Source organism: Manis javanica, chromosome 7, assembly GCF_040802235.1.
Source record: "Manis javanica isolate MJ-LG chromosome 7, MJ_LKY, whole genome shotgun sequence".
Lineage (NCBI taxonomy): Eukaryota > Metazoa > Chordata > Mammalia > Pholidota > Manidae > Manis > Manis javanica.
Genome location: NC_133162.1, coordinates 16,023,762 through 16,049,103, shown reverse-complemented (window position 1 = coordinate 16,049,103; position 25,342 = coordinate 16,023,762). Strand labels below are relative to the sequence as shown.

Genomic DNA, 25,342 nt, shown 5'->3' with positions numbered 1-25,342 from the left:
CTGCAAAGGGTCCCGAGTCCTGAGGGTCGGTGAGGAAGGCTGGAACTCGGGATAAGGTGCTGAGGGAGGTAAACACAGGAGAATGGGAAGGAAGCCTTGGTAGGCTTGGTGCCTCCTGGCACCGCAGGAATGAAGAAGTAAAGCTGCTTCTGTGACCTTGAGCTCTTCAGGGTGAGAGGACAACAGCCTCTCCAACGGGAAGGGAGGCTGGGGCACAGAGCAGAGGATGGGCTTTGTTTCAGGCATGTGGAGTTGGAGGTAACTTAGTGACATCAGTGGCAATTTCCTGTGGGCAGCTGGAAATGGGAGATTGGAAACACAGCCAGAGCTGCAGATATTAGAGAGGAAGAGAGAAAAAAGGTTCATGCTTTCCCCACCTAGCCTCGCTTTTACTCAAAGCAGTTTGGGTAGGAGAAGAGAGCATGCATTCAGGAAAATGAACTGGGTGAAGGTCATGGCTTAATTAAGAGGCATTTGCTGCAATCCTGTTATTCCAAAAGATACTGCATATCTGGGTCAAGTGTCCTTTTCACAGTATCACCTAAAATGAGTGGAGAAAAAAGTGTTTTTGGGTAATAGGGGACAGTAAGTCTCAGGCACAGGACCCCTAAGATCCCTGTTGCTAAGAAAGTGGATGTTTAACTGAAATACCCAAGCAATTAGAAGAGAGTTCAAGGGGCAGTTCGTTCATTAGGAGACTCCATTTTCTAATGTATAATAAAGTCATTTGGGCTCAGAGGTCAAACAGACCTGGATTTGAACCTCAGCTCTACCACTTCCTGGCTGTGCAACCCTGGATAAGATACTTAACCTCTCTGAACCTTGGTTCACTCATCCATAAAATAGAGATAATAGGGTACCTAGTTCACAGGACTGTGGCAGTAATCAAATGAAATAACGTGTGTAGAGGTTTAAGTCTAGTATTTGACTTATAAGAAGCAATAAATGTAGGAGAGTTATCTTTTTATCCTAGCACCTAACTTTTTTAGAACATATTTTAAACAATCAGTATATCTTTTCATTGCTGATAGGATTCCTGGGAAGTGCTGTAAAGGGGACAGAGAAACCCTACAGTGATACAAACCAAAGGGCACATTTCTTTTGCACTGTCCTGTAAGGGACAAAGTGGGAGAGGCTTCAGGAATTCTGCAGGAGATTAGCAGCTCACTGTCACATTCCATGTGCTTGTGCCCCAGGGGGGGTCTGGAGGACTTTGCTGTCTGCTCTCCAGTCCTTCCCCATTTCCACCAATGTTTACATGACACAGGAGTTCCTGAGGGGTCACACTGACCAGTGCTGCAGCCTCCTTGACCCATGGGTGGGGTGCCCTACCAACCCAAAGAAAATGTCCTTGAACCAAAGCCAGTGGGCAGAAATGGGGCCTCTACTTGACCCCAGGTCTGTCCTTGAGGGAACTGGAGAATTCTTACCAGTGATGGCCAGAAGATTAAAAGTCTGGAAGGTTCTGATTCATTTGTTGGAGTTTAGGGTAGAAAAGCAATTCACTGTAGGAAGGCTAAACTGTCAGTATAATAACAATACCTAACATTTACTGAGCAATTGCCATGTGCCAGAAACTGTTCTAAGTATGTGCTAACTCAGTCCAACCTCACTGTGACTAGCGGGAAACTATCATCTCCATTTTACAGCTGGGATCACTGAGGCCCAGGGATGTTAACAAACTTCCCTCAGGTCTCAGTTACCAAGTGGCAGAGGAAAGATTTGAACCCCAGATGTCTGAGTACAGAACCTATACTCTAACCACTGTGCTACAGCCATGCCTCAAGACTGGGGGTCACACTTGAGGGAGGGCAAGGACCACAGACCATTGCTCTTCGGTGCTGTGTCCCAGGCCCAAGCCCACCTCGGTGTAACATTTTGCCTGGTGCCAGGCATCCAGATAAGGAGACTTTCCATCAGATGTTCCATGATGAGTGTAACTCCAGGGGAAAAATCCCGGGGCAAAATACCTCTGAAACTGACATCAGTCAAAGGGAGAAATAAAGTTAAGAGACCCATTTATTTCTTACAAGCAGTCGTCCAATCTCTCTCTTGACCCGGCCACAGCAGAAGAGAGCTCCACCCAACCTCCCCAGTCCAGATAAACCCTCACACACCCTTGTAATTACCTACTGATATTTAGATGGCCATCTCTCTCCACCCCTTGAAACACCTATTGATATGCAGATGCGCTAAAGCCAGGCAAGAGATTCTGGAAATATTACAATTTTACCCACAATGAGTCACTGTCAGGAAACTTCTGGATTCTTCTAAGGGCCTCTGTTCCTTTGTCTCTTTGCCCCTTTCGTGGGTTTAAATAGAATAAATACTCTTCTCATCCTCAATGTTTCACAGGAAAGGCAAAGGGTGTCCTGTTATGCCATCCTCCTCCCCACTAGAAGGGGACCTGGGAGAAGGCCTGGGGACTTAGCTGAATGGCTCTCCTTGCTGAAAGTGTGACCCAGGGCCTTGACTGCTGTTCCCACCTCGGTGTCTGCTCTAACAAAGAATTGAGAAGGTCAGGGCAAAAGTGGAGTGGTGGGAAGGAATGAGGCTGTCTTCGGCTCCAGGAGAAGGAGCTGAAGGGATCCATCCTGCCTAGGGCAGACCTGAGGAAATGCGTCTGTACAATGTTCTCTTGCAGCCAGGAGTATGAGAGTATGGGGGGGATCTGAGTCTTAGGAAAAACCTCAGGAAGAAATGGTAGGGACAGAAATAGGAAAAGCTATCTCAGGTCACCTGGGCCCTTGGGGAAGAGGTCCACAAAGCCCTCCTCTTGGCGGCCTACCACTGGTCCACATGGAACCTAAGTCAGCCACAGGAATGTCATGGAATGAAGGTCTGCAGGCCACCCACTCATGAGTCACTAGCTCATTCCACATCCCAAGTGCTTTCGCTGTGCCAGGAATCCTGCCATGAGCTGGGTATACAAAGCCAAAATGGACACAGTCTCTAAGGAGCCTGCAGGCTGGCAAGAGGGCAGACTCAGGCACCCAGCTGAAACAGTCCCAGGCACCATTTGGAAGATCAGAGAGCCATGGGACTCTTCCCTGCTTACCCACAGGGAAGACACAGTGGTAGGCTGGAAGGAGGAAGCTGGCAGTGGACCCCCCACGGAGGGGGAGGGGGGCCCTCACTGAATGAGCTGCCCACTGACCCTGAGTCCCGAGCCCCCTTCTCAGCTCATCCTCAGGCCCCTCTGGGCAGCCATGCCATGTGGGGCTCGCCCAGGTCGGAGGTACAGGGCCATTCCTTCTCTCCCCCATTCCCACCATCACTCAACCTGCTCAAGCAGCATGGGCCGCAGGAAGAGAGGGCACGTGGAGCATCATAGTGCATCTGCTTCAGGGGGCAGCCAGAATCTCCCCCCAGTTGGATGTAGGGAGGGAGCACTGACTCCCAGCTTTGCCTCCCTAAGCAAGTGCCTTCCTGTCTCTGAGCTTCAGCTTCCCCAACTGCAAAGAGTACATGAGAAGACCTCCCTCGCAGGGTCACGGTGCCCAGGAAACATGGCCATGCCTGCGGAGCTCTTAGCATAGCACCTGTTACCTCGCAGCCTGCAACAAAGGGTGGCTAGTATTTTAATAGTATTAGGCATATTTTTACCATACTCTGATCCTTCAAATACTGGAGTGAATTTAGAGCCAGAAGACCTGCATTAGAGTCTGGGTTCTGCCACTTCCTCATTGTCTCTCCTCCCTCGTTGTGGGGGAAAGATTATCTGCTCTACTGTGCTGTGAGGATCAAACGAGATGACAATGGGAAAGAGTGTTGTGAGTGAAGTGCAGTGCAACTGGAGATGCTTATGCACCACGTGCATCCCTGGCTTCTGTCCCACCCTGTGGTAAATACCACCTGGTACCCAGAAATTCCTCCCTGAGGCCTTTCAGCCTGCCATGAGATTGGAGTATTTATGCCTGGTTCTACACTTGACTGCTCTTCCATCTCTAACAAGATTATGAGTGTCTTGAGGACCAGCCCTGGGCTTATGTATAACTAAGACTAGCCATTCATTGCATCCAGGACGTGCCAAGTATATTGTACATCATATTATCTCATGTCCTTATCCCCAAAACCCCATGAGGAAGAGACTACTGTTATGCCCATGGTCTAGACAAGGAAACCGAGGCTTAGAGGAGTTAAACAATTTATTGAAGATCTAACAGCCAATGAACGCCCTGTCTCACCAGGACTCAGTACATATCTGAACCCAGATCAGTCTGACCCCAAGCCAAGCTCTTAGCCCCGCAGAGAACTGGGCTCAGGCTGATTCCCAGTATGTGTGTTTTGCTTGGTTAGTTCTGACTTCTATTTTACTCCTACCTCATACCTGTGAGAGAAGACACTGTATAAGACTTCATTCTTCATAACTCAGCAGCCCTCTTTACCATTATGTGGGTGCTAAGTTCCCACTGGGGGCCAATACAGGCACTGTCCATCCTACTCCAATCAACACGTGTCTGAGCACCTGTGGTTGGCCAGGCCCTGCTAGAGGAGCCGGGACTGTAGCTAGTGACTGGCAGACAGGCTCCTGTCCTCAAGGGGCATGCATCCCATGAGGAAGAAGGGAAACCACAGAGTGAGCCTCCCACTCAGGTGAGAGCAGTGCCGAGACCATTCCAGGTGGAAGAAAAGGCAAATACACAACCCCTGACAAGGGGATGCTGGGTGCACATGAGGAACAGCAAGCGGGCCAGAGTGGCTGGTGTGGGGCCAGCAGGGTGAAGAGGCACTGGGTGACGGGGAGGCTGAACTGGAGAATCACAGAGGAGCCCGGGGTCCTTGGTGGGCTTCGAGGGAGATTGGAAGCCAGTGGAGGCTTTGCAGTCTAACAGAGGAGCAGGCTTACTCTCGGTCTTTCCTAGTATAGACCAACGGCTCTCAACTGGGGGTGATTTGCCCCACCCTGGGGAATTTGCCAATATCTAGAGACTTTTTCGGTCATCCAAGTCAGGGGGAGGGTGTGTGCTACTGGCATCTATGTGTACAGGCCAAGGATAATGCTAACATCCTAACATGCACAGGCCAGCCCCACCCCACCCCCAGCAAAGAAGCGTCTGTCCTGAAATGTCAGTGGTGCCAAGGCTGAGAAACCTGGGTGTAGAAGCAGTGAGGGACAGCATGCTCCCAAAGCAGGAACCAAGTCCTCTGGCCCGGCCTCCCCCCGCAGTCAGTACCCCCTGCATTACTGTTGGTATTTCCTTCCCTGCTCCAAGAACCACTGCACTGGGACGCTTTCCAGGCCACTTCCTGCTGCTAGGTGCCTGCTGTGTGTCTAACCTGAAGATGATGAATTTTCTGTGCTCAGGGCCATCCGTGTGTGTGCAACCCTGACGTTTTTTGTGCATCCTGTGTCCTGAAGTGTAATTTATTAGGCCTAATCCCTGTCTGGGGTAATGGTAAATCTGCCCTGTAGAAATGCTGGGGAAGAGGATATGCCCCATTATTGTCATTAGGACACCACTGGGTATTCCAGGAGTCCCTGAGTAGATGTCACATGCTCCTCGAATGATTTAGACAAGACAGCCAGGGGCCTTGTCCCTCCCAGTACTCAGAACGAATATCGCCAGATTTCCATGCCTGCATCCCAGGCTCTCTTCGTATCACTGAATCCCTTCTTTTCACTTCATGCCATTTTGTCCTTCCGCATCAGAAGAACATACAAGCATCGTAAAGAAAGCACCCAGCACTGACTGCCTTCTCAGTGATGCAAATAGTAGATTCAAAAGATAAATGTCAGCAGCAAAGGTTTCTAACCCCAAAACTGGTGCTTCCAGTTTCCCTGTGCAATCAGCCTTGATGGGGGCTGCTAAGGCAAGTGAGCATTTCATAAATTCTCTTTCCTCCTTCAGCTCAGCCTGTCTGAACATGCAGCATGAAGGGAATGCCATGGAATTATCGAGAGACTTCTAGCCTCTGCTTCCCTCCAGAATCGTCAGCATTCTCTCCATCATCTGGCTCTGCCCTTAATTCCGCCCCCCCCCTACCTTTGCATGTTTAGGGCAGTGCTAATATACCCTAGGTGGTAGGTTTCAGGGTCACTGGATTCTAACTCCCCAACTCACTAAGGTAAATTGTTCTTTGTGTGTTCATTTCAGCTAAGAGATACCGACTTGGGGGTCCTTTGCTTTCCATCCTATTGCATGGAGTTTCCAGTTGATTTGACTGGGGAGTGATTCATAGACCTGTCTTTTCCTAATACTGCACAGGGCTCATGCTTTGCCCAGGTTACCCACCATCACCCATCTTGCAGCTTTGCTCATTGCTATGGTAACGAATAGGCCTCTGGAGGGCCACGGGGTCAGAAGCTTGGGTTCAAACCTAACAGTACAACTTTAGTAACTGAGATCCCCTGACTAAGTAATTTCTGCTCTCCGTGCCTCAGTCTTCTCATCTGGCCAATGGGAATCATTGTGCTTTACCTCTTTGCGTTGTGGTGATCAGAAAATGAAATAATGCATGTGAAAGCAGTTCTCAAACCGCAAGGGGCAACTTGGATCTTAGGTTTCTATTTTAATAAAGTTGTCCCCCCTTATCCAGAGGGGACACATTCTAAGACACCCAGTGGATACCTGAAACCATGAATAGTACCAGAATCTCTATATACCATCTTTCCCAATACACACATACCTATGACAAAGTTAAATTTTAAATTAGGCACAGTAAGAGATTGTTGTGTAACAATAGCTAATCGTAAAAGAGACCAGTTATAACAATGTACTGAAATAGAGGTTATGTGAATGTGGTCTTTCTCTCTCAAAATATCACATACGGTACTCACCTCATGATGATATGAGACTGTAAAATCCCTACATGCTGAGAGGAAGGGGATGATGTGGCACTGTGACACAGTGTTAGGCTGCTATTGACCTTCTGACGATACGTTCAAAGGAGGATCATCTGCTTCTGGACAGCAGCTGACCGCAGGTAACTGAAACCATGGAAGGTGAAACCTTGGATAAGGGGCGACTGCTGCAAGCCTCTTGGCTACGAATTGGTGAGTGGAGCAGCAGTAGGGTGAGGTGACAGGGCAGGGTCAGGGGGCCCAGGGCTTGGTCTGCGCTGGGCTGAGGCTCTCCTGCCGCCTGTCACCACGTCATCAGCTGAGTGGTGAAGGAAGAAGGGAGAGGGCCCCTTGGCACAGCTGCCCCAAAGGCAGGTTCCAGGTTCCACATTTGAACATACCGGTGGTCAGCCTTCCCCCAGGAAGAAAATATCTGACAATCAAAGACAGGAGAGGACCCTCTCTCCCCTCTCTCTTGGCATCCTGCAAGGCAGTCAGGGAGGAAAGTTCACATGCTAAGTTTCGAAGTCATTTCTGTTTAGCTCATCAATAGTTGCCTTATAAGAACTGTTCCATGCCTAAGAAGCATTATAAGCCTTTTTAAGCTCCAAAGATTAGGGAGCAACAGAGAGGGGGTGGGAGGAGGACATATAAACAGCAGACTGGAGAGCTCTCTCCTTGCAGAGAAGTGGATCCCGTGTTGGGTTAGCTTAATCCCCAGATTGAAACGGGCCCTGAACATCATTCCGAGAAAGACGCGTCCAGATAAGAGAAAGCCCCTCCCCAAAAGCCCCAGCATTGAGCTGTTTGTGGAAATGTGGATGCATCCTTTCCCTGCAGCCCAAGGACAGAAAGACAAGCCCACAGAGGACGAACAGAGGGTGAGTTTCCTCAGGACAGTCAGGGAGGGGAAGAGGCGCCCTGGTGTCACTTATACGTTCTGTCACACCACCAAGGTGTCTTCCCTTCTCCGCCTGGGGACCACCCATCTGCCTGTTTCCCGCCACTAAAAGCATGAGTGGTGGGCTCTGCAAAGACTGAGGGGTAGGGCTGGCTGGTTTGGCTTCTGGTCCAGTAGAAGGACACTTGCAGAGGACCTAACACGCCCATGAGGAAGCCACATGCCACACTTGTGGCACGCCTGGGGTCTAACCTAAGGCCACGGCATTCTCAGGAGAGGCAGGCTTCGATGCCAGAGGATTCTAGGCCTGTGCGTGAAAACTGAGGATTGCCATCAAAGGCGCCAACGGGACATGGGATCTGAAGGTGGGTCCAACAGGACTATTGCATCCTGACTAGGATTCCTGAGTTTTCCAAGAGAACTGAGAGCTTCCAAGAGGACAGCACTAATTTGGAGGTATTGGTGACTTAAAATAACAGCCATATGAGTTCATAATCACACCTATCAAGACTGAACTGCAACCTCTGCAGGCAGGACCCTACAAGCGCTGGCTGTCAGGAGCAGGGAAGTGACAGGACCCCATGCACAGGAAGAGCCCTGCAGAGTGAGGCTGGTGGAGAAAGGGGCCCCCAGGGCAGCACAAGCAACCCAGCCCTGTTTTGTTAAAAACCAAGAAAGATAAGAGAGAAATATTCAGAAGGAAGGGAAGAGCTATAGTTTTCTCTTCTGTCTAAGGTTATGTGAATGTCAGGAGAATTCAGACCAGTCCTGGAGCCCAGCACGGCCCTGGGAAATGGAAGCACTGTCTGCGGGGCTTGGTAGGGCCCTACGAAGGTGAGAACTGATGCTTCAAAGGCTGCCACATGGGGAAGGTGCCCCAGGAAGACGCTGAGCTCCCGTCCTCCAGGGATTTGGGAACCTCAAGGACACATCAGTTTTCAAGTGTTCCTTATTGTCTGTGCTCAGGATCATGACAGCTTCTCTGTAATTAATTTTCTGCCCCCACAGCTGGTGAAGAGGAAGGATGTTGGGCTTGCATGCTTTTCAGGGATCTGTAACATTCCCAGGAGCGCTGGGTGGGGACGAGGCTGGGGAACATGCCAAAAAGGAAAGCGGTCCATGTAACTCACCTGGGGGACCTGGGCACAGGGGTACTGGTGGGGAGATCCTGCATCTTAGCTTGTTCTCCAGGTTTTTACATGGCATCCAGCACATGCCTTCTAACCTATTCCTTTTGCCCTGCTGTAATTTTACTTGTCTTTATCTTTTGGAAAAAAATTAAATGTATGAATATTTTAGAAAACATAAAATATTTTTTAATGCTTACCAAAACCACTAAAACGTATACTTTAAAAATTTAACAATTTTACAATTGTACCAAAGTGATATGTACACGTTTAGAAAAATAATAGTGCTCAGTGGCTTACAGTGAAAAAATGACACAGAAGCAACTTCTTTTTGATTTTTATCATCGTTTCTGTTTTTAGTTCCTGATCCTCTCCACATCTCCAAATACTGTTTCTGCCACCACTTCCCACTGTATCTGTGGACCTTCTGCTTGGATAGATAAGGATTTGACTCATTCAAAGCACTCCCCCACCTCTTCTCTCCTTCCTTCCCCCCAGCACTAGAGCACAGTTCCTAGTTCTTCTCTTGGTCACCTTTGTCTGAATAATGCACACGTGTGTTTAGAATTATACACACATGCCTGTATATGTACGTATGTACTGTAGTGTCTTTCCCTTCTTTCATCATTTCTCTTACATGACTTCATCTACATGATCTCAAAATGGAGAAAAAAATTTGGTTGGGTGAGTGGAATGACCACTCGCAGCACTGTTGCAGTCCCACCGATAAGCAAAGTGAAGGGGAGGGTGACATGCCTGAGGAGCTGGTGTCCCCAGCCCTGGAAGCCGGCCCAGGGAAAGTGACACAATCAAGGTCCACCCAGGTTTGCTCGTACACACATCTGCCCAAAGACAGTCAGATGCCAAGAGAGGCTGGGCATTGATGCCGAGGGTTCCGGGAGCCAATCAGCACAGCCTTCCTCTCGCTGACATGGACCCTCTTTTGTAATCTTCCCTCTTCACCAGCCAGCTCCTAGTTGTTCACTCTGTGTTCTCACCTCTTCCAGGAACAGTCCCCACAGGAACAGCCCCACAGGAACAGCCACCACAGGAACAGTCCCCACAGGAACAGTCCCCACAGGAACAGCCCCCACAGGAACAGCCCCAAAGGAACAGCCCCCACAGGAACAGCCTCCACAGGAACAGTCTCCCCAGGAATAATCCCCACAGCAGCAGTCTCCTCAGGAACAGCCCCCACAGGAACAGCCTCCACAGGAACAACCCCCACAGGAACAGTCCCCACAGGAACAGCCACCACAGGAACAGCCCCCACAGGAACAGTCTCCCCAGGAATAATCCCCACAGCAGCAGTCTCCCCAGGAACAGCCCCCACAGGAACAGCCCCCACAGGAACAGTCCCCACAGGAACAGCCCCCACAGGAACAGTCCCCACAGGAACAGCCTCCACAGGAACAGTCTCCCCAGGAATAATCCCCACAGCAGCAGTCTCCCCAGGAACAGCCCCCACAGGAACAGCCCCCACAGGAACAACCCCCACAGGAACAGTCCCCACAGGAACAGCCACCACAGGAACAGCCCCCACAGGAACAGTCTCCCCAGGAATAATCCCCACAGCAGCAGTCTCCCCAGGAACAGCCCCCACAGGAACAGCCCCCACAGGAACAACCCCCACAGGAACAGTCCCCACAGGAACAGCCTCCACAGGAACAGTCCCCACAGGAACAGTCCCCACAGGAACAGCCCCCACAGGAACAGTCCCCACAGGAACAGTCCCCACAGGAACAGCCTCCACAGGAACAGTCCCCACAGGAACAGTCCCCACAGGAACAGCCCCCACAGGAACAGCCTCCACAGGAACAGCCACCACAGGAACGGCCACCACAGGAACAGCCTCCACAGGAACAGTCCCCACAGGAACAGTCCCCACAGGAACAGCCTCCACAGGAACAGTCCCCACAGGAACAGTCCCCACAGGAACAGCCTCCACAGGAACAGCCTCCACAGGAACAGCCACCACAGGAACGGCCACCACAGGAACAGCCTCCACAGGAACAGTCCCCACAGGAACAGCCCCACAGGAACAGCCCCCACAGGAACAGCCCCCACAGGAACTGTCCCCACAGGAACAGTCCCACAGGAACAGTCCCCACAGGAACAACCCCCACAGGAACAGTCCCCACAGGAACAGTCTCCCCAGGAACAGCCTCCACAGGAACAACCCCCACAGGACAGTCCCCACAGGAACAGTCCCCACAGGAACAGCCACCACAGGAACGGCCACCACAGGAACAGCCTCCACAGGAACAGTCCTCACAGGAACAGTCCCCACAGGAAAAGTCCCCACAGGAACAGCCTCCACAGGAACAGCCACCACAGGAACAGCCACCACAGGAACAGCCTCCACAGGAACAGTCCCCACAGGAACAGTCCCCACAGGAACAGCCTCCACAGGAACAACCTCCACAGGACAGTCCCCACAGGAACAGCCCCCACAGGAACAGCCCCCACAGGAACAGTCCCCACAGGAACAGTCCCACAGGAACAGTCCCCACAGGAACAACCCGCACAGGAACAGTCTCCCCAGGAACAGCCTCCACAGGAACAACCCCCACAGCAACAATCTCCACAGGAACAGTCCCCACAGGAACAGCCCCCACAGGAACAGCCACCACACGAACAGTTTCCACAGGAACAGTCTCCACAGGAACAGTCCCCACAGAAACAGCTCCCACAGGAACAGCCTCCACAGCAACAATCTCCCCAGGACCAGTTCCCACAAGAACAGTCCCCCTGAGGAAAAATCGCCACCCCAGAACAGTGCCCCGCAGGAACAGTCTCCGCCTGGAGCAGTCTCCCACAGAAACAGCCCCCACAGGAGCAGCCACCACAGGAAGAGTCTCCCCAGGAACAAACCCCCCCAGAACAGTCCCCCCAGGAACAGTCACCCACGGGAGCAGCCACCCACAGGAACAGTCTCCCTGAGAAACAATACCCCCCCAGGAACAGTCACCCACAGGAACAGTTCCCACTCCTCTTGCCCAAGTTCCCAGCTGTGCTTCTCAGCTGCCTGCCCTCCTTCAGTCAGTCATGGATTCAACAAATACTCGCTGAGAACCACCCTATGCTTAGATGCTGAGAACACAAGTGTGCAGACAGACAAGGTCCCTAAACTCTGGTAGTAGGGCTCAAGAAGCCATTGAAAAGGTCAGCCAATACTTTAATTCAAATGGAGACCAGAGAATACAAAGGAGGCAGGCTTGCAAAAAGCAGCCTGAAGACAGGTCCAAGAAGATGAAAGTGAATGTGCAAAGGCCCTGTGGTAGTGATTGGAAACAGAGTGTGTTTAAGCAATGAGAAGACGTACTTCAGCTGGAGGTTGGCAGGCAAAGGGGAGAATGGTCCACGGAGAAGTTGCCAGAAGAGTCAAATTACACAGGGCCTGGCTGGCAAAGCAAGGAGTTTGTATTTTACTCTAAGCACAATAGGAAGGAACAGAAATATATCAGCAGGGAAGCGATATGCCCGCAGTTTCATGCTTTAAGATGTCCTTCTTGGAGAACAAACGGTAGGTATCATTGGGTTTTCCTCTTTCCTAACTAGATGCATGGACACATATTTTTCTTGGGAAAAAGTGTCCATCTCCTCTCCAGACTTTTTCATCTGTGTGATTCAGGGATCTGGGAGAGAAGAAAGGTGCTTAACAAAAGAGCCATTCAAAACAGGGTGGCTGCCTGGCCATGATTAATCCGGCAACTCTCACACTGCAGACAGCAAAAGGTGCCCCGGCTTTGAGGACCATCATCCCGGCGGGCTGGAAGCGGCGCCAGCTTGCTCGTTTTTTCCTCAGGATTTCAAACTGGGAATCCAAAGACTGGAATGACAGCCAGATGCATTGCAGTCCTCTATTAACATTTTTTTTTTATCACCTGAACTCTTTCCCTGGTCTCCCTGGTTCCACAGCAGGGGTCCCCATGTGATTTCTGCCAGGATCCACCTCCACTTTCAGGGAACGGGGTTTGTGGCACTGCCCCTCCACTTTCAAAGCCTTTCCCCTGGTCATCAGAGAGTGTCTTGTCGGGGCTGGACTCTGTGAAATCAGGGACTTTCTCCCCCATCCCCCGCCCCCTCTCCCTTCTTCTCCTCTCCCTCCACCCCTCCACTTTTTCCTGTTCTTTGTATTGAGTTATCTGTTCAGAGCAAAGCTATCTCCCAGAACTGCCTGGATGGGATCGTGTCTCCCATCAAAGCCAAAGGACCTTTCTGGGGCCCAAGCAGTGGTGTCTATCAAAACTTCAACTGCCGGAGCATTTCGAGGCTGCTCTTGCCTTCCTGGAGCTGCAGGGAGAAATGCCACTTGCGAAGGCCCATCGTGAGCTGCTGTCAGCCCATGGGGCCTGGTAGGGTTATGGTTTGCTGTTCAAAGTGAGGCATGGGCCAGCACTGTTTTGTAAAGCACATGCCTTGGTGAGCAAGGGTTCTAGAATCAGATTGCCTTAGTTCACATTCTGGCTATGCTGTTGACTAGCACTGGGATGGGTGGTGGGCTCATTGACCTCTTCAAGCTATTTCTCAGTTTCTAGAGGTCACCACATTCTTGGCTTATGTCCCCCTGTCTCCATCTTCATAGTCTGGTCTTTTGCACTTTGAGTCTCCTTTTTTTTCTGTCTCATCCCTCTGACCCAGCCAGGAAGGGTTCTCTGCTTTTAAGGGCTCATGCCTTTAAGAAATTGGGCCCACCCAGATAAGCAAAGATAATCATTCCATTCAAGCTGCATACCCTTAATCACATCTACAAAGTCCCTGTTGCCATATAAGGTAACCTGTTAATACAAGTTCTGGGGCATTAGAGCACAGGCATGTTTGGGGGCCATTATTCTATCTATTCTATTCTATTCTCATCTATTCATCACACTCTGCAGAAGCCCAGTTCAAGTTTTACATCCTCTAAAATGTCCTGTTTAACCATTTCCTTTCTAAACCACTGGCCTGTGTGACACTGAGAAAGTCTCTTGGTCTCTCAGTTTCTCTTTTCCATTGAAGAAAATAGTGTATTGGCGACCATTGAACAGTTGGCTCTTTAGGGTCAGGAAGCCCTGGTCTATAGCTCTTGCCAGTATCTGTGATAAGTATTTCCACATGGCTGATTTCAAGCTACCCATGTGATGTTACTGAGTATAGAGTTGGGAAGAGGTGGGTACAGTCTTGTGAGCCAGGATCAGCCAGCTCTAGCACTCTACTGCTTGTGTATAGAATGAGGAATGGACTAGTTGAGCCAAGTGTCATTGGTGAATCAGGGATTCCTCAAACACTGGGAAACTCCTGCTGCTCTCCGAGGAAGTGTATCCCTTTCTGGGGTTGGTTGCCATCTGCAGGGTAAAAGTTTCAAGGATATCTCTGTAAAGAACATACCAGAGAACTGGTTTCATGAGAAAGAGCTGGAAGAAGTCCTACTTAGAAAGAGACCTGGAGAACTCTGGGATCTGTTGGCCTCAATCTGATCTCAAAGTCCCAAATCCAACCATGGAATGAGCTTGACTTTAAGACTTTAAGAGAAGACGTGATTATTTTTCTAGAAACTAATGCTGATGTGTAATGGTTTCTATTGTGATTTCCTTGGGCACACATAATCAAGGGCAGAAATCAAATAAAGAATGCCAGCCTCACACAAGAACCTTGAGGAAGTTGTATAAAGTACATCAATAATTTTCTCTTGCAATATGTGCATTCATTTGTGGTTGCTGAATTTTTGCTTTTAAGTAGCTCAGGGAAATAGCAGCTGCATTTATTGAGTGCTTACTAAGTGCAAGGTACTGTGCAAAGATCTTCATGAATATTATCTAATTCAATTGGCCTTATTGGTCGCAGCTGATTGAATAACCAACCAGTCCCAGATCAATGGGCTAGAAAATGGAGGCTCCAGGCTCCAAACCCCAAACTCCCCAGCTCCACCATTCCTATGGGTGAACATCAACCCTCAGGAGGCACTTGCAGAAAAGATCTTTGTGGAAGCCCATGGGAGGGGTCACAGGAGCCAGAACTGGCAGGAGCATGACTGTTGACAGGGAAGGGCAGCCTGTTTCAGAAAGAAGCAATTCCCATGGGTCCATCAACAAATGCTCCCTTTATTTGTTTACTGTTGGGGCTGCTCTTATTTTCTCAACTCCAGGGATAGAAATCAAGGACAGCAATTGAATAGACTCAGACCAGATCTGGGGACCTATTATCTCTAGAGGGCACCACTGCTTGTTTATAAGCTGCCTCCTTCCCTCTTTATCTTTCCTTTTTCTCCTTTCTAAGATCCCCATAATAGCACACACTCCTAAAGCGACATATACACATCCATCTCATTCACCAACAAGTATTGAGTACCTACTGTGTGCCATGTGCTGGAGATTCAAAGCCCAGAGAACCAGTCTGGGCCCCAGAGTGTCCCCAGGTATGACACGCCAGTGTCTTAAGGTCATAAATATGCAAGATGCCACATGAGTCCTCAGGGTAGAGAATGGACTCCAACTTCTAGGGAAATAAAGCTTTACTTAGGATAACTCTTGAGCTGAGTTTTGAAAAAGAAAATGGTGGGGTTCTCCAAGTGCCAGAGATACAAGGAGAGTTTTCTTCAGGGGAATGAGGAGTGTAAGTCGAAGGCATCAGACTGGCCTGTGACTGGAGCTTAGGGCGAGCATTTAGAACGTTTGTCAGGGGAGTGGGAAATAAAGCAAAGCTGGTGGGGAAAGGAGAAAGCAAAAGTCACCAGGGGCCCGTTTAGCTGGGCCTCCTGTGTCACACGAATGAGTCTGGACTTGGTCCCATAAGCAGTGAGGCCCCTCTGATGAGTTTTAAGCTGATGAATGATACAACCAGATAGGCATTTTAGAAGATGCTCATCTGCCCTGGTGAAGGCTAGCTTTGAGGACAGGGCTGAGAACCTGGAGACCACTGCAGGAGCCCAGACGGGATGTGGGGAGTCTGAACAAGAGTGTGGTGGTGAGGGTGGGGCTGAGCAGACAGACGTGACAGCTACCAGTGGGTGCACACACAGACCCACACATCGTGTGCATCCTTTGCAGGGATTCCCGTCCCAGGGCGAACGAGGCTTGCGAGCTGGAAGAAGTACATTCCAGCAGAACAGAGGAGAAGATGAATTCTGGAGAAAGGAGGCGATTGAAGACAAAATCACGTGTCTCCAGGCCAGCTGATGAGCTCTGACTGCACATCACAGAGGTGGCAGCTAGGTGCATGGCACAGTGACAGCACATAGACCACCATTCCAGTTCAGGGAGGAGGGAACCCAGCCCGGGCAAGCAAAGGACCAGCCCTTACACTGGGGCGTGGTCAGGTTTCTGAAGCACTCCTGCCCTGCCTCATCACATCAACAAAATAGGGAGAATGAACTACATTTTACACTTGAGAAAACTGACGCTCAGGGAAATAACTGACTTGCCCAGAGGTACCAAGCTGGGGCAAAATGGAGCTAGAACTACATCACAATGTCCAGAGACCAAGTTTGGCTTCTGGCCACACTTTCCTGACTTCCTAGTCTTAAATTCTGCAACTCACATTGCATGAAAATCGATAGGTCTGTTCTACATTATCTAACACTTGGCCAGTTGCTAATCATGTCACAGGGTAGAAATGGCTTAACATTTGCATCTGTACCACATGGTAGGAGATGTTCTAAACTCTTCATATGCTGTGAACTGACCTAACCAATTTGTCCATTCAATACCCATCAGGTTCTTTGGAAAATAATAGGGTCCTCTGCTAAATAGCCAAAGATAGGCACTACACAGCTTCCCTTCTCAACCTGCTGCCTGATGGCATTATGTTAAAATAAGTTCTGCCACATGTTCAAAGAAGCATAAAACCACCCATGTGTGGGTCCCTGAACTCCCAAACCTCTGCCTTTTCAGGCCCTCTGACCCCACTTTCCAGGGCAGCGTCACTTTGCATTCACAGTTCAATGGCAGGGTCAGCTGGCCTCCTTGCTGGACCAGGAGCCAGAGGCAAGATCAGAAGGACGTCAAGGCCGAGAATTCTCTGAAGGCTTCACCAGATTCTGTCATTTTATTTATGTCCGAGCAAAAGTGCCTGCTCAGTCCTCTCAATCATCTGTCTTGAATATCACTCATTTTTATCCACACTAATTTATTTCTTTTAACATTCTTCATGCTAATTAACTGGGCCCTTGGTGCAGCTACAGAGAGTAACACTGGAGCGCCGACCACAGATGCCCCGCAGGCCGGGTCATTTAACAAATGCTCGTAGAACACACACTACATGCTGGCACAATTCCAAATACTTTGAACTTTATACATCATAATCGTTGTAACAACCTCATGAGGTGCATACTAATACTGTTCTCATGTCCCAAATGAGGAAACTGAGTCATAAAGAAATTAAAGCCTCCTTCCCAAGATAGGGTATGAGGGTCCTGAAAGTAGAGGCTGTGGGTGTGGTCTGTCCTCCGATTTCTGTCCACAGAGCCAATCCCAGTGCTGGACTCACAAGAAATACATGTTAGGTGATAGGCAATAATTACCAACATGGCAACTGGTTTTACTGACTTAACATGAAGCTGGAGTGTGAGCGACAGGTTGTCCTTTAACCCCCAGTGGAACCCATTTTGCACCTATCGTTCTTCCAGTGGGCCTTGCTCTGACTTCTGTGCATGCTGCATGGCTCAGAGTTGGCCTCAACAAGGATCTGGCCTCATAAACGTTTGTCAGTTCACCTATTTGGGCTTCTCTCAGCAGAGTGAGAAGTCTCTTATGCATCTAGGACGCCGTAGTCCCCAGAATTCAATGAAAACTCCTAAGATGAGTCAAAGATGCATGATCCAGGAAGACAAATCACACAGCTGTTGTGTGTTAATGTGTGTTGTTTCTACTCTTGTCTAACTCCTTTTATAAAAACTTACTTCGTTGATGATCATGCTAATTTGGAGAAAGATGTATAGTTTCCATAATAAATTAAAAATAAGCCAAGAAATGGAATGGGAAAAGGGAGAAAGATAAATTAATGCTCATGAAGTACTTACTGCATACCAGGCACTTTCACATGTCATCTTTTAATCCACACACTAGAGACAGGCTCAGAGAGGTTAAGAAACTTGCTCAAGATCACACAGCAACTAAATGGCTTTGCTACTGGCTCTGATGCCAGCCCATGCTCTTGCCACCACAGCCTAGAGATAAGAAGCAAATGTGCCTAGAAAAGATGTCAGTGTCAGACCATGTCTAGAAGTAGTATATTTTAGAGAGGTGCTCAGAGGTCTGCCTTCTCCAAAAGAGAAAAGGCTTTTGAAAATATCACAGCTACTCAGAATGCCAACAAGTCTAGACAGAAAGGGACACCCAAATCTCAAGATCCCTCTTCCCTTTCAAATTTTCTATTACATCAAAGGGGGGGGGGAAGCTTTCCAACATGCAAAACGTAAGCAGAATTTTATTCAAAATGTTTAATAAATCAAAGATGCACTTAGAACAAGAAGCATCACACAGTCCAGGCGATAGGCTCCTTGTGAGGCTGAAGATCCAAGAGGAAGAGCTTGTATTTCTGTAGAACTGATTAATGAGATGGGAGAGATCGGGAAAAAATACACTCTGCCATAAACAACCACCGAACAGAGGAAATTTAAAATGCAAGAGGGAAGATTGAAGCTGCACTGAAAGATTAAAGAAAGGAAAAGTCTACAAATGGGCAGATCAATTATTGTGTGAAGATCCTGCAGTGTTTAATTCATACGGGGCTGTGCCGCATTTGCAAGTTCCAAAGCTGAACAGCATTGACAGCCCTTCTATCTTTCCAAACTTGTAGATCACAGAAGCCAGAACCACCAATGAATAACCAAAGACCAGGGTTCAATTTGGCAAGAGATTCCCAGTGTGTCCGTGGGCTTCCCCATCCTGTTTACCTAACTCCAACCTGTGCTCATCAGATCATAAGGTTTTTTAAAAACAAAAATAGACTCGTAGTTGACCATAGATTTAAAAGAAACCCTATTTTTCCTGCAAAACTGACTTCAGTAAATGAAAATCATGCCAAACGATCAGGGTTTCCTTCTTCCTTTGGCCAACAGAGAGCTTAGATGTAAATTTGTAGCTTGGCTTAGTAACTGTGTAGACTTTATGGTTTCCACAATAGCGTTCTGGTTTCCTCCTTGATATTGATTACCCCAAATAAGCAGCTGTAATTGTCCTGTGCACCTGGATCAGCCTGGCTGTGTGCATGGCTCCAGTTAACAATGCTTGGACCAAGAACAAACTAGGGATACTTGTCCAGAATCTGACCGAGTCGTCCCAGTGTCCTTCATTGAGTATTCGAGCTAGGGGATGAGGAATGAATGTCTAGTTAGTAGCTGGAGTGGGTGCTGTGGTGAGGACCCAGATCTCCTCTGCACAAGTGAGGCCCTCTTCCTCTCAAACAGCTGTTGAAGGCTCTTATCTGAGTTCCTCTCTGAGTCTCACCCTTAGCCAGGGTTGCCCTGCCTGAACTCAAGCTCTTTCCGGGGGGATAGCCCATAGCCTGTGACAGGTGGACCCCAGTACAAAAGCCCAGCTGCATTGGGTCATGGCAGGACAACACTGAGGGCCATCTCAGCACCAGAAATATCCAGTGGATGGGTCTCTGTTGTGACTGCATCGCAGCCCAACTTCTCCCTCTGCTCAGCACTGCTTCCCTCGTTCCCCCATGGGTGTTGATCCCAAGAACACTCCCCATTAAGCTTCCTGCCCACAAACCTCAACATCGCTGTTTCCCAGGAAACCCATCTGTTGCTGGAGGACACGATTTCTTTACTAAACACTGGGCAAACTGCCACCCCTAATAGTAAGTAATAGGGAGGATGATGAGAACATGGAAATTGGCCAGACAGTGGGCAATCTTCGCTTTAGACATGTTGTTTTCTTCAGTAAGTTCTTAGGTGGCTTGAAGTTCATGGTAAACTACTACCCCAGTACCATGGAGTCTTTGCAGTAGAGCGGGAAGAGCTTGAAACCTAGCTTGCTCTCAAGCTGTGTGACCTTGAACAATGTATGTACCCTCTCTGAGCCTCAGTTTCTTCATCTGTAAAATGGGTCGATTCACATTGCAGGGTATTTATAAAGACTATATGAGCTAAGGATTATAAAAGTAATGGGAACAGAGAAGGTGGTCTGTGATTGCTGGTTTCCTTTCACAATCCCAGGGGATGGGTGGGAGACTTCCTAGTGTCTTCCGGTAAGAGAATGAGATGTACAGTACTAATGAGTTTACAGTGGCCTGAGCATTCTGGGGTCTGAGTGAGGAAAGGTTACCCCCATGCCAAGTTAACAAGCATCTCCCCTGCTCCCTCTCCCCCTGAAGAGGGTTCCCCCTGGAAGGTAATGGATCAGGCAGGGGCCTCTGGGAAGAACAGGAAGAGCAGTGACACTTCCCCGCAGGACGCCTTCTTTCCTCCCATTAGAGACGACTTTAAGTCATGTGACTCTGAGTGAGGGTCATCATGAGAAGGTAACACCACTGGTACGCAGTCTATCCTCTTTATTCCCTGCAGTACTGTCTCCCACATAGTAGGTGCCCAACAAATACTTCTGGAATTGATGACAAATGAACTTTAGCCCCCTCACCCCACAAAGAAGTGGAGGATTCTGGAGTGGGGGCACAATTTCTGGGCAAGCCCTCTGAGGGCAGCTGGGTCCCCTAGGTCCAGGCCCCCTCCCATGGTTTCTAGTGTGTCCCCATTGTTTTCTGGCGGCCCCTTCATGTCAGGCAATGTTTTCACTGCACCTGCATTGTTTTCTCCTAGGACAGTGAACCGCAAACTTACAGCTTTCTTTTTATAAATACTGCCTTACTGGGCCAAGGCCACAGCCACTGGCATAAGCATTATCTGTGGCTGCTTTCACAGTGGCAGGGTTGAGTAGTCACAACAGAAACTGGGTGGCCAGAAAAAAACTAAAATTGTTATTATCTGGCCCTTTCTGAAATAGTTTGCTGACCCCCATCCCAGTGAGAACAAGTAAGATAAAGAGTCCCCCAAGAAGGCAGTCATTCCTTCCCTGGTTGGAGACCAGAGTCACTGAGCACAGGGCCCTTTCATCTCTGAGGGTCTGGGGGCCCAGCAAGCACCATCCCACTGAAACACTTTACTGGTATCAAAGCCAGTGTGTTTTGCAAAGCCTCCCCTGGGCCAGCCATTGCACTAAGTGCCTTAACTTCATGACCTCACATACACTTCTCAGTAACACCATAATGCAGGCACTGTATTATCTCTATTTTGCAGATGAGGAAACTGAGACCCAGAGAGAGTAAGTGATGGGCTCACAGCCGCTCTGCAGGGCTGTGGCTTTGAGTCTCAGCTGCTGTTCTTAAGGCTGCTCCATGCTGCCCCCACCTCACCCCACACCACTCAACTGACCGAAGGCCTAGCAGGAAGGAACTGCTGTTGCGTATAAGCAATGAGGACTACAAGTAAACATGCAGCAGGCTGCTTCAGGCCCAACCCGTGGTTGCGGTATAAAAACAATCCCTAACCGGGTACCTCAGAGGCTGGGTCTCCAGCACGGGCATTGCGAAGAAGTCTTTCCTTGGGTGGAAGAGTCAGCCCACAAAGAATAGGTGTCCCAGGGCCACCCCAGGCAGGACAGGAGCTGTCTCCAGCAGCATGTAACCCAACTCGTGAGAAAACGGCCCCACAGAATGGACTGACTTGGTACCATCTGAAACCCCATGAAACCCCACCGGGAGAGGGGCTAGCGGCTCTGTGTTTGAATTTTAAAACCAGAGATCCCAGGTAGGTTTGTTCCAACTCCCTGACAAAGACATTACATCATCAGCTAGTCCTGTTGTCCTAAATTTAAAGGATTAAGCATCGTTTAGAGAACTCTCTCCATTAGGGCTACATGCAGAAACATCCTCAACTTCACAATGTTGTGATGACCAAACTTCAGGGAAATAAGAGACAATATGTGAGAGGCCTGTGGTCGTCACACAAAGAGCCAAGCGGTTCACTTCTTGCCTGAGTTAGTGGGAAGATTACATGCCAGGGAAATTAACCTGGAGTAAAAAGGTGAACATCAAACTCACCCCAGGCACTTCCTGCTGACACAGGTAGAAAAGCTTCTGCTTTGTTTTCCGGGAATCTCTCCCCCTGAGTCAGAAGCTCAGGAGCTGACACCAGGCTGTAGGGGAGAAAAGAGGTGCTTAAGTCACATGAGTGATGCACTTGCCTGAGAATTTCCATTTTTACTTTTGACTGTACAGAAGCTACGAAAACTCCGGCAAACAGCAGGTTCCTTGTGCATGCTGCCTCTTTGACCCTCCCTCTGTGATCAGATAGCCATCTTCGTGTCCTCAGCACCACACCAGACACCCACTTAGCCACCATCACCACCATCATCACCTACCAGTCTATGGAAACCTCCCACTCCCAGAGAGTTCTGTTCCATTACCTTTTTTTCATTCATTTCACACTTACCACCAGCGAAGATTAGCTTGTTTGCATTTTCAATGCCCACCTGTCTCCCCTTCACAGAAAGCATGCTGTGTGCTCCTTAAGAGGGAAGTTGGTGTCTGCCCCCTCCATGCCAGCATGGCCAACACCTAGCTCACAGCAGACCATCGTATATTCAATGGATATGAATGTCGTATTCATGAATAAGTTGACATGTGTTTAAAATTTCACAACCACTTCAATGTTTCACATCCATTTTTCTTTTCACATCGAGTTGGCTATGCTATCTTAATTGTCCTGGTTATAAAGTATCCAGCTGTCACTTTAATAAAGTGGTTATTCTTTTAAGATATATTTATCGAGCACCTACCACGTGCCAGACAAGTGTTAGGCATTAATGCCTGGAATTCAATGGTGAGCAAACAGAATACCTGCCCTCTGAGCTTTCAGCCTCGCAAAGCAATGGAGGAACAATTGTTAATGAAACAGCAATACAGGTGCACCGTTATGACCTTGGTATATGCTATGAAGGAAAAGCACAGGCAGGCCTTCTGAGGAAGTAATTTCTGGGCCGAGATCTGAAAGGCACATTAGCTAGGTGAGTTAACTAAGTGGAGTTACTAAAGTTAGGCAGAGAGTTAGGATTAGGGAAGGACTGAGTGAGGTCACAGAAGAATTTTCCAGAAAAAGAGACTAGTGTGAGCACATAGGAATCAGGTGGATACTGACCAGGGATGAGATGGAGACAAATAAGTGGAGAAAAGAAGCCAAAGTGGGAGTCACTTAGGAGGTAAAATGGCAGGATTTGGTTTGTCTTCCAAAGGCCATCTGGTGACTGGGGCAGTGACTGGCCTTCCCTGGGGCTAGTACCTGTGGGGCCCGCCAGAGATAGCACCCCGGCTTTCAAAGGTGAAGCAGCCACTGAGCAGTGTGCGTGCGCTCAACAGGGATGGCAGATGGGAGAGCAGGAGGCCCAGGTGAGCACCTGCCTCAGTCGGTTGCAGGGTTTCAGACCTCGGATTTAGGACTCAGGAGGGAGGATTTCTGGAGCCATTGCATAGATTACTGTGGGCAATCAGGTGTTTATAGGAGCTCAAGACCACACCTACCAAAGAGATCAATTGCGTCCTTGAAAGCCCATACTTAATAGGTAACTCGCTTTATATAGTCCTACCTGCAACCAGTAGAGCTAAATACGGTACATGGAAACAACTGGGCCCAGATACAAGCATCGTGGCTTGCCTTCCCCCTCTTGATCAAAGAAAGACTCCAATGAAAGGAAAAAATAAATAAAAAGTAAAAAACTTACATAATGAAATTTAAAAGAAAACTTTTGAAGCCAATAAGTAACCATGGGCAATGCTTCAAAGGGCCCAAATCAATGTTCATCAATAGCAGTTGTGCATCCCTTATCTTTCATGAATATAAAGCATGATGTTATTAGGAGCCCATCCATGCCTTAATTCTGTCTGAGATTGAATGAATCAGAGCTCTCTTAACATTCTGTCCAAACCAGCAATGGCCAGGGCCTGTGACAGGGGCCTCACCTGATCCAGCACTCTCATCCTGTGAGCGGGATGTTAGGTAAAGCAACCCCCTGGGTGCACCCAGGGGCCGGGAGCTCTTTATCTCTGCCACTTTCTTAAGAGATTTTCTTCCCTGAAAAGAAACCACTCATGACTCAGCCCAGCTCCAAAGTTACCATTTGTTTAATCAAGATAGTTGGTTTGCAAAGCATTAAACATTAAACAGTATTTGATGCCTAGTTAATAATTGGCATCCTCTTCATTTGTTCTTGAATCTTTGGAGACTGCTGTCCCCTCTACCCCCCAAAGGCAGAGACAACAAAAGAAATTGTATTTAGAGCAAAACAAGAGCCCTTAAACGGCAAAGATGTTTACCAGAATGTCTCTCCATGTTCCACTGCTCATGGTTCTGGTGGGAAAGACAGCCATTGGGGTAAGTGTTCTTTTCACTCACAAGTATCTGTAGTCAAGAGACTCTGAGGTTGCTAGTAGGACCAAACCAGCTAGGCCAAGAGTGATGAGAAACTGTAGTTGTGAAGGGCTGGGGTTGCCAAGTTGCCTATGTTCCACACTAATGAGGGTCTGTAACATTGGCGGCTGTACAGCAGCCCAAGGACTTGAGCCCTCTTGGAGCAGTTTCCAGAAACAGCTTCCAATGAAGGGGACAGGGGTGAGAAAATCTGCTAAGGCAATGGGTTGTGATCTGGCATGGATCTCAAGACCCCTTTGAGAGGACAGTGAAAGCCACAAATTCTCCCTTAGTATGTGCTGACACGTAGACCCAGTTTTCCAGCCTTTTCAGGCAACACTAGGGTAAGAATCGCTGTGATTTGCCCTAAAGGAGATTCCTGCTGGCTGCAACTGATCTGTGCAACAGGTTTACTTAGATGGATTGGATTTGGGCAGCATATTTGTGAGTAATACTTTTTCCTCCTTTTTCAAAGGACCCTAGAGGATGGGGCAGAGAGGGCAAGCAAGGGACCCGAGAGAGGCCATCACGATCAGGGAAAGGAAGTACCATCAGAGGGACTTGCGTGGGGACACTAGGCATTGGAAGCGAGTGAGCTGTAGAGATGTCGGCTGCTGCTGTGTGCCACTGTGGTCCAAGAGTGGTCACTGGATCTCTGTGGGCACGTGAGGGGGGCTTTTAACAGAAACAGAACCTCCTGGAATTCCATACAAGATACGGTTTGAGGCTGAGTGTGGGTTTGGGAGGCAGGGTTTGAATCTCAGTTTTGCCCCCTTCTAGCTGTGAAATGTTGGGCAAGTAACCTAACCTCTCTGAGCCTAAATTTCTTCTACTGCAAACCAAGTGATAATCTCACAGATGTGGGGAGGATAAGAACTGATTAGACCAATTAAACAAAGTATTGCATGTGGCTTTCAATAAACATTAGCTCTTTTCCCTTAAAATTTTCGGAATGAACATGACTTCTCTAAAAATCAGTGCATGTGCCCCTTCATTGAAAAGGGGGTTTAAAGAACAGGAAGAGAATGAGAACTTAAGCAATAGTCATAACCTTCATATCTTGTTAAATACTTTTGCATTTTATTTCTCATTTTACTCCATTGAGCTTTCCTGTCGGAAGCAGATTAAATTCCAGGTTTTCT

At 48.7% G+C, this 25,342-nt stretch overlaps 1 protein-coding gene and 1 long non-coding RNA gene across 4 annotated transcripts in view; one reads left to right on the top strand and one right to left on the bottom strand.

Moving 5' to 3' along the window:
- LOC108384362 (uncharacterized) overlaps positions 1-23,870 on the bottom strand; it is a 46,797-nt gene extending 22,927 nt beyond the window's left edge. Inside the window, exons 1-2 of the long non-coding RNA XR_001850000.3 lie at positions 23,753-23,870; positions 21,839-21,933 (exon numbers count right to left, since the gene is read on the bottom strand). This is a non-coding gene — a long non-coding RNA (uncharacterized lncRNA). The remainder of the gene's footprint in view (positions 1-21,838; positions 21,934-23,752) is intronic.
- Positions 23,871-24,007: 137 nt separating this feature from the next.
- Positions 24,008-25,342, top strand: part of HABP2 (hyaluronan binding protein 2) — a 31,899-nt gene continuing 30,564 nt past the window's right edge. For all 3 annotated transcript variants that reach the window (XM_017641407.3, XM_017641392.3, XM_017641397.3), the window contains exon 1: positions 24,008-24,164. In XM_017641407.3, coding sequence (XP_017496896.2) covers positions 24,099-24,164 — 66 coding nt within the window. In that variant the 5' untranslated portion in view covers positions 24,008-24,098. The remainder of the gene's footprint in view (positions 24,165-25,342) is intronic.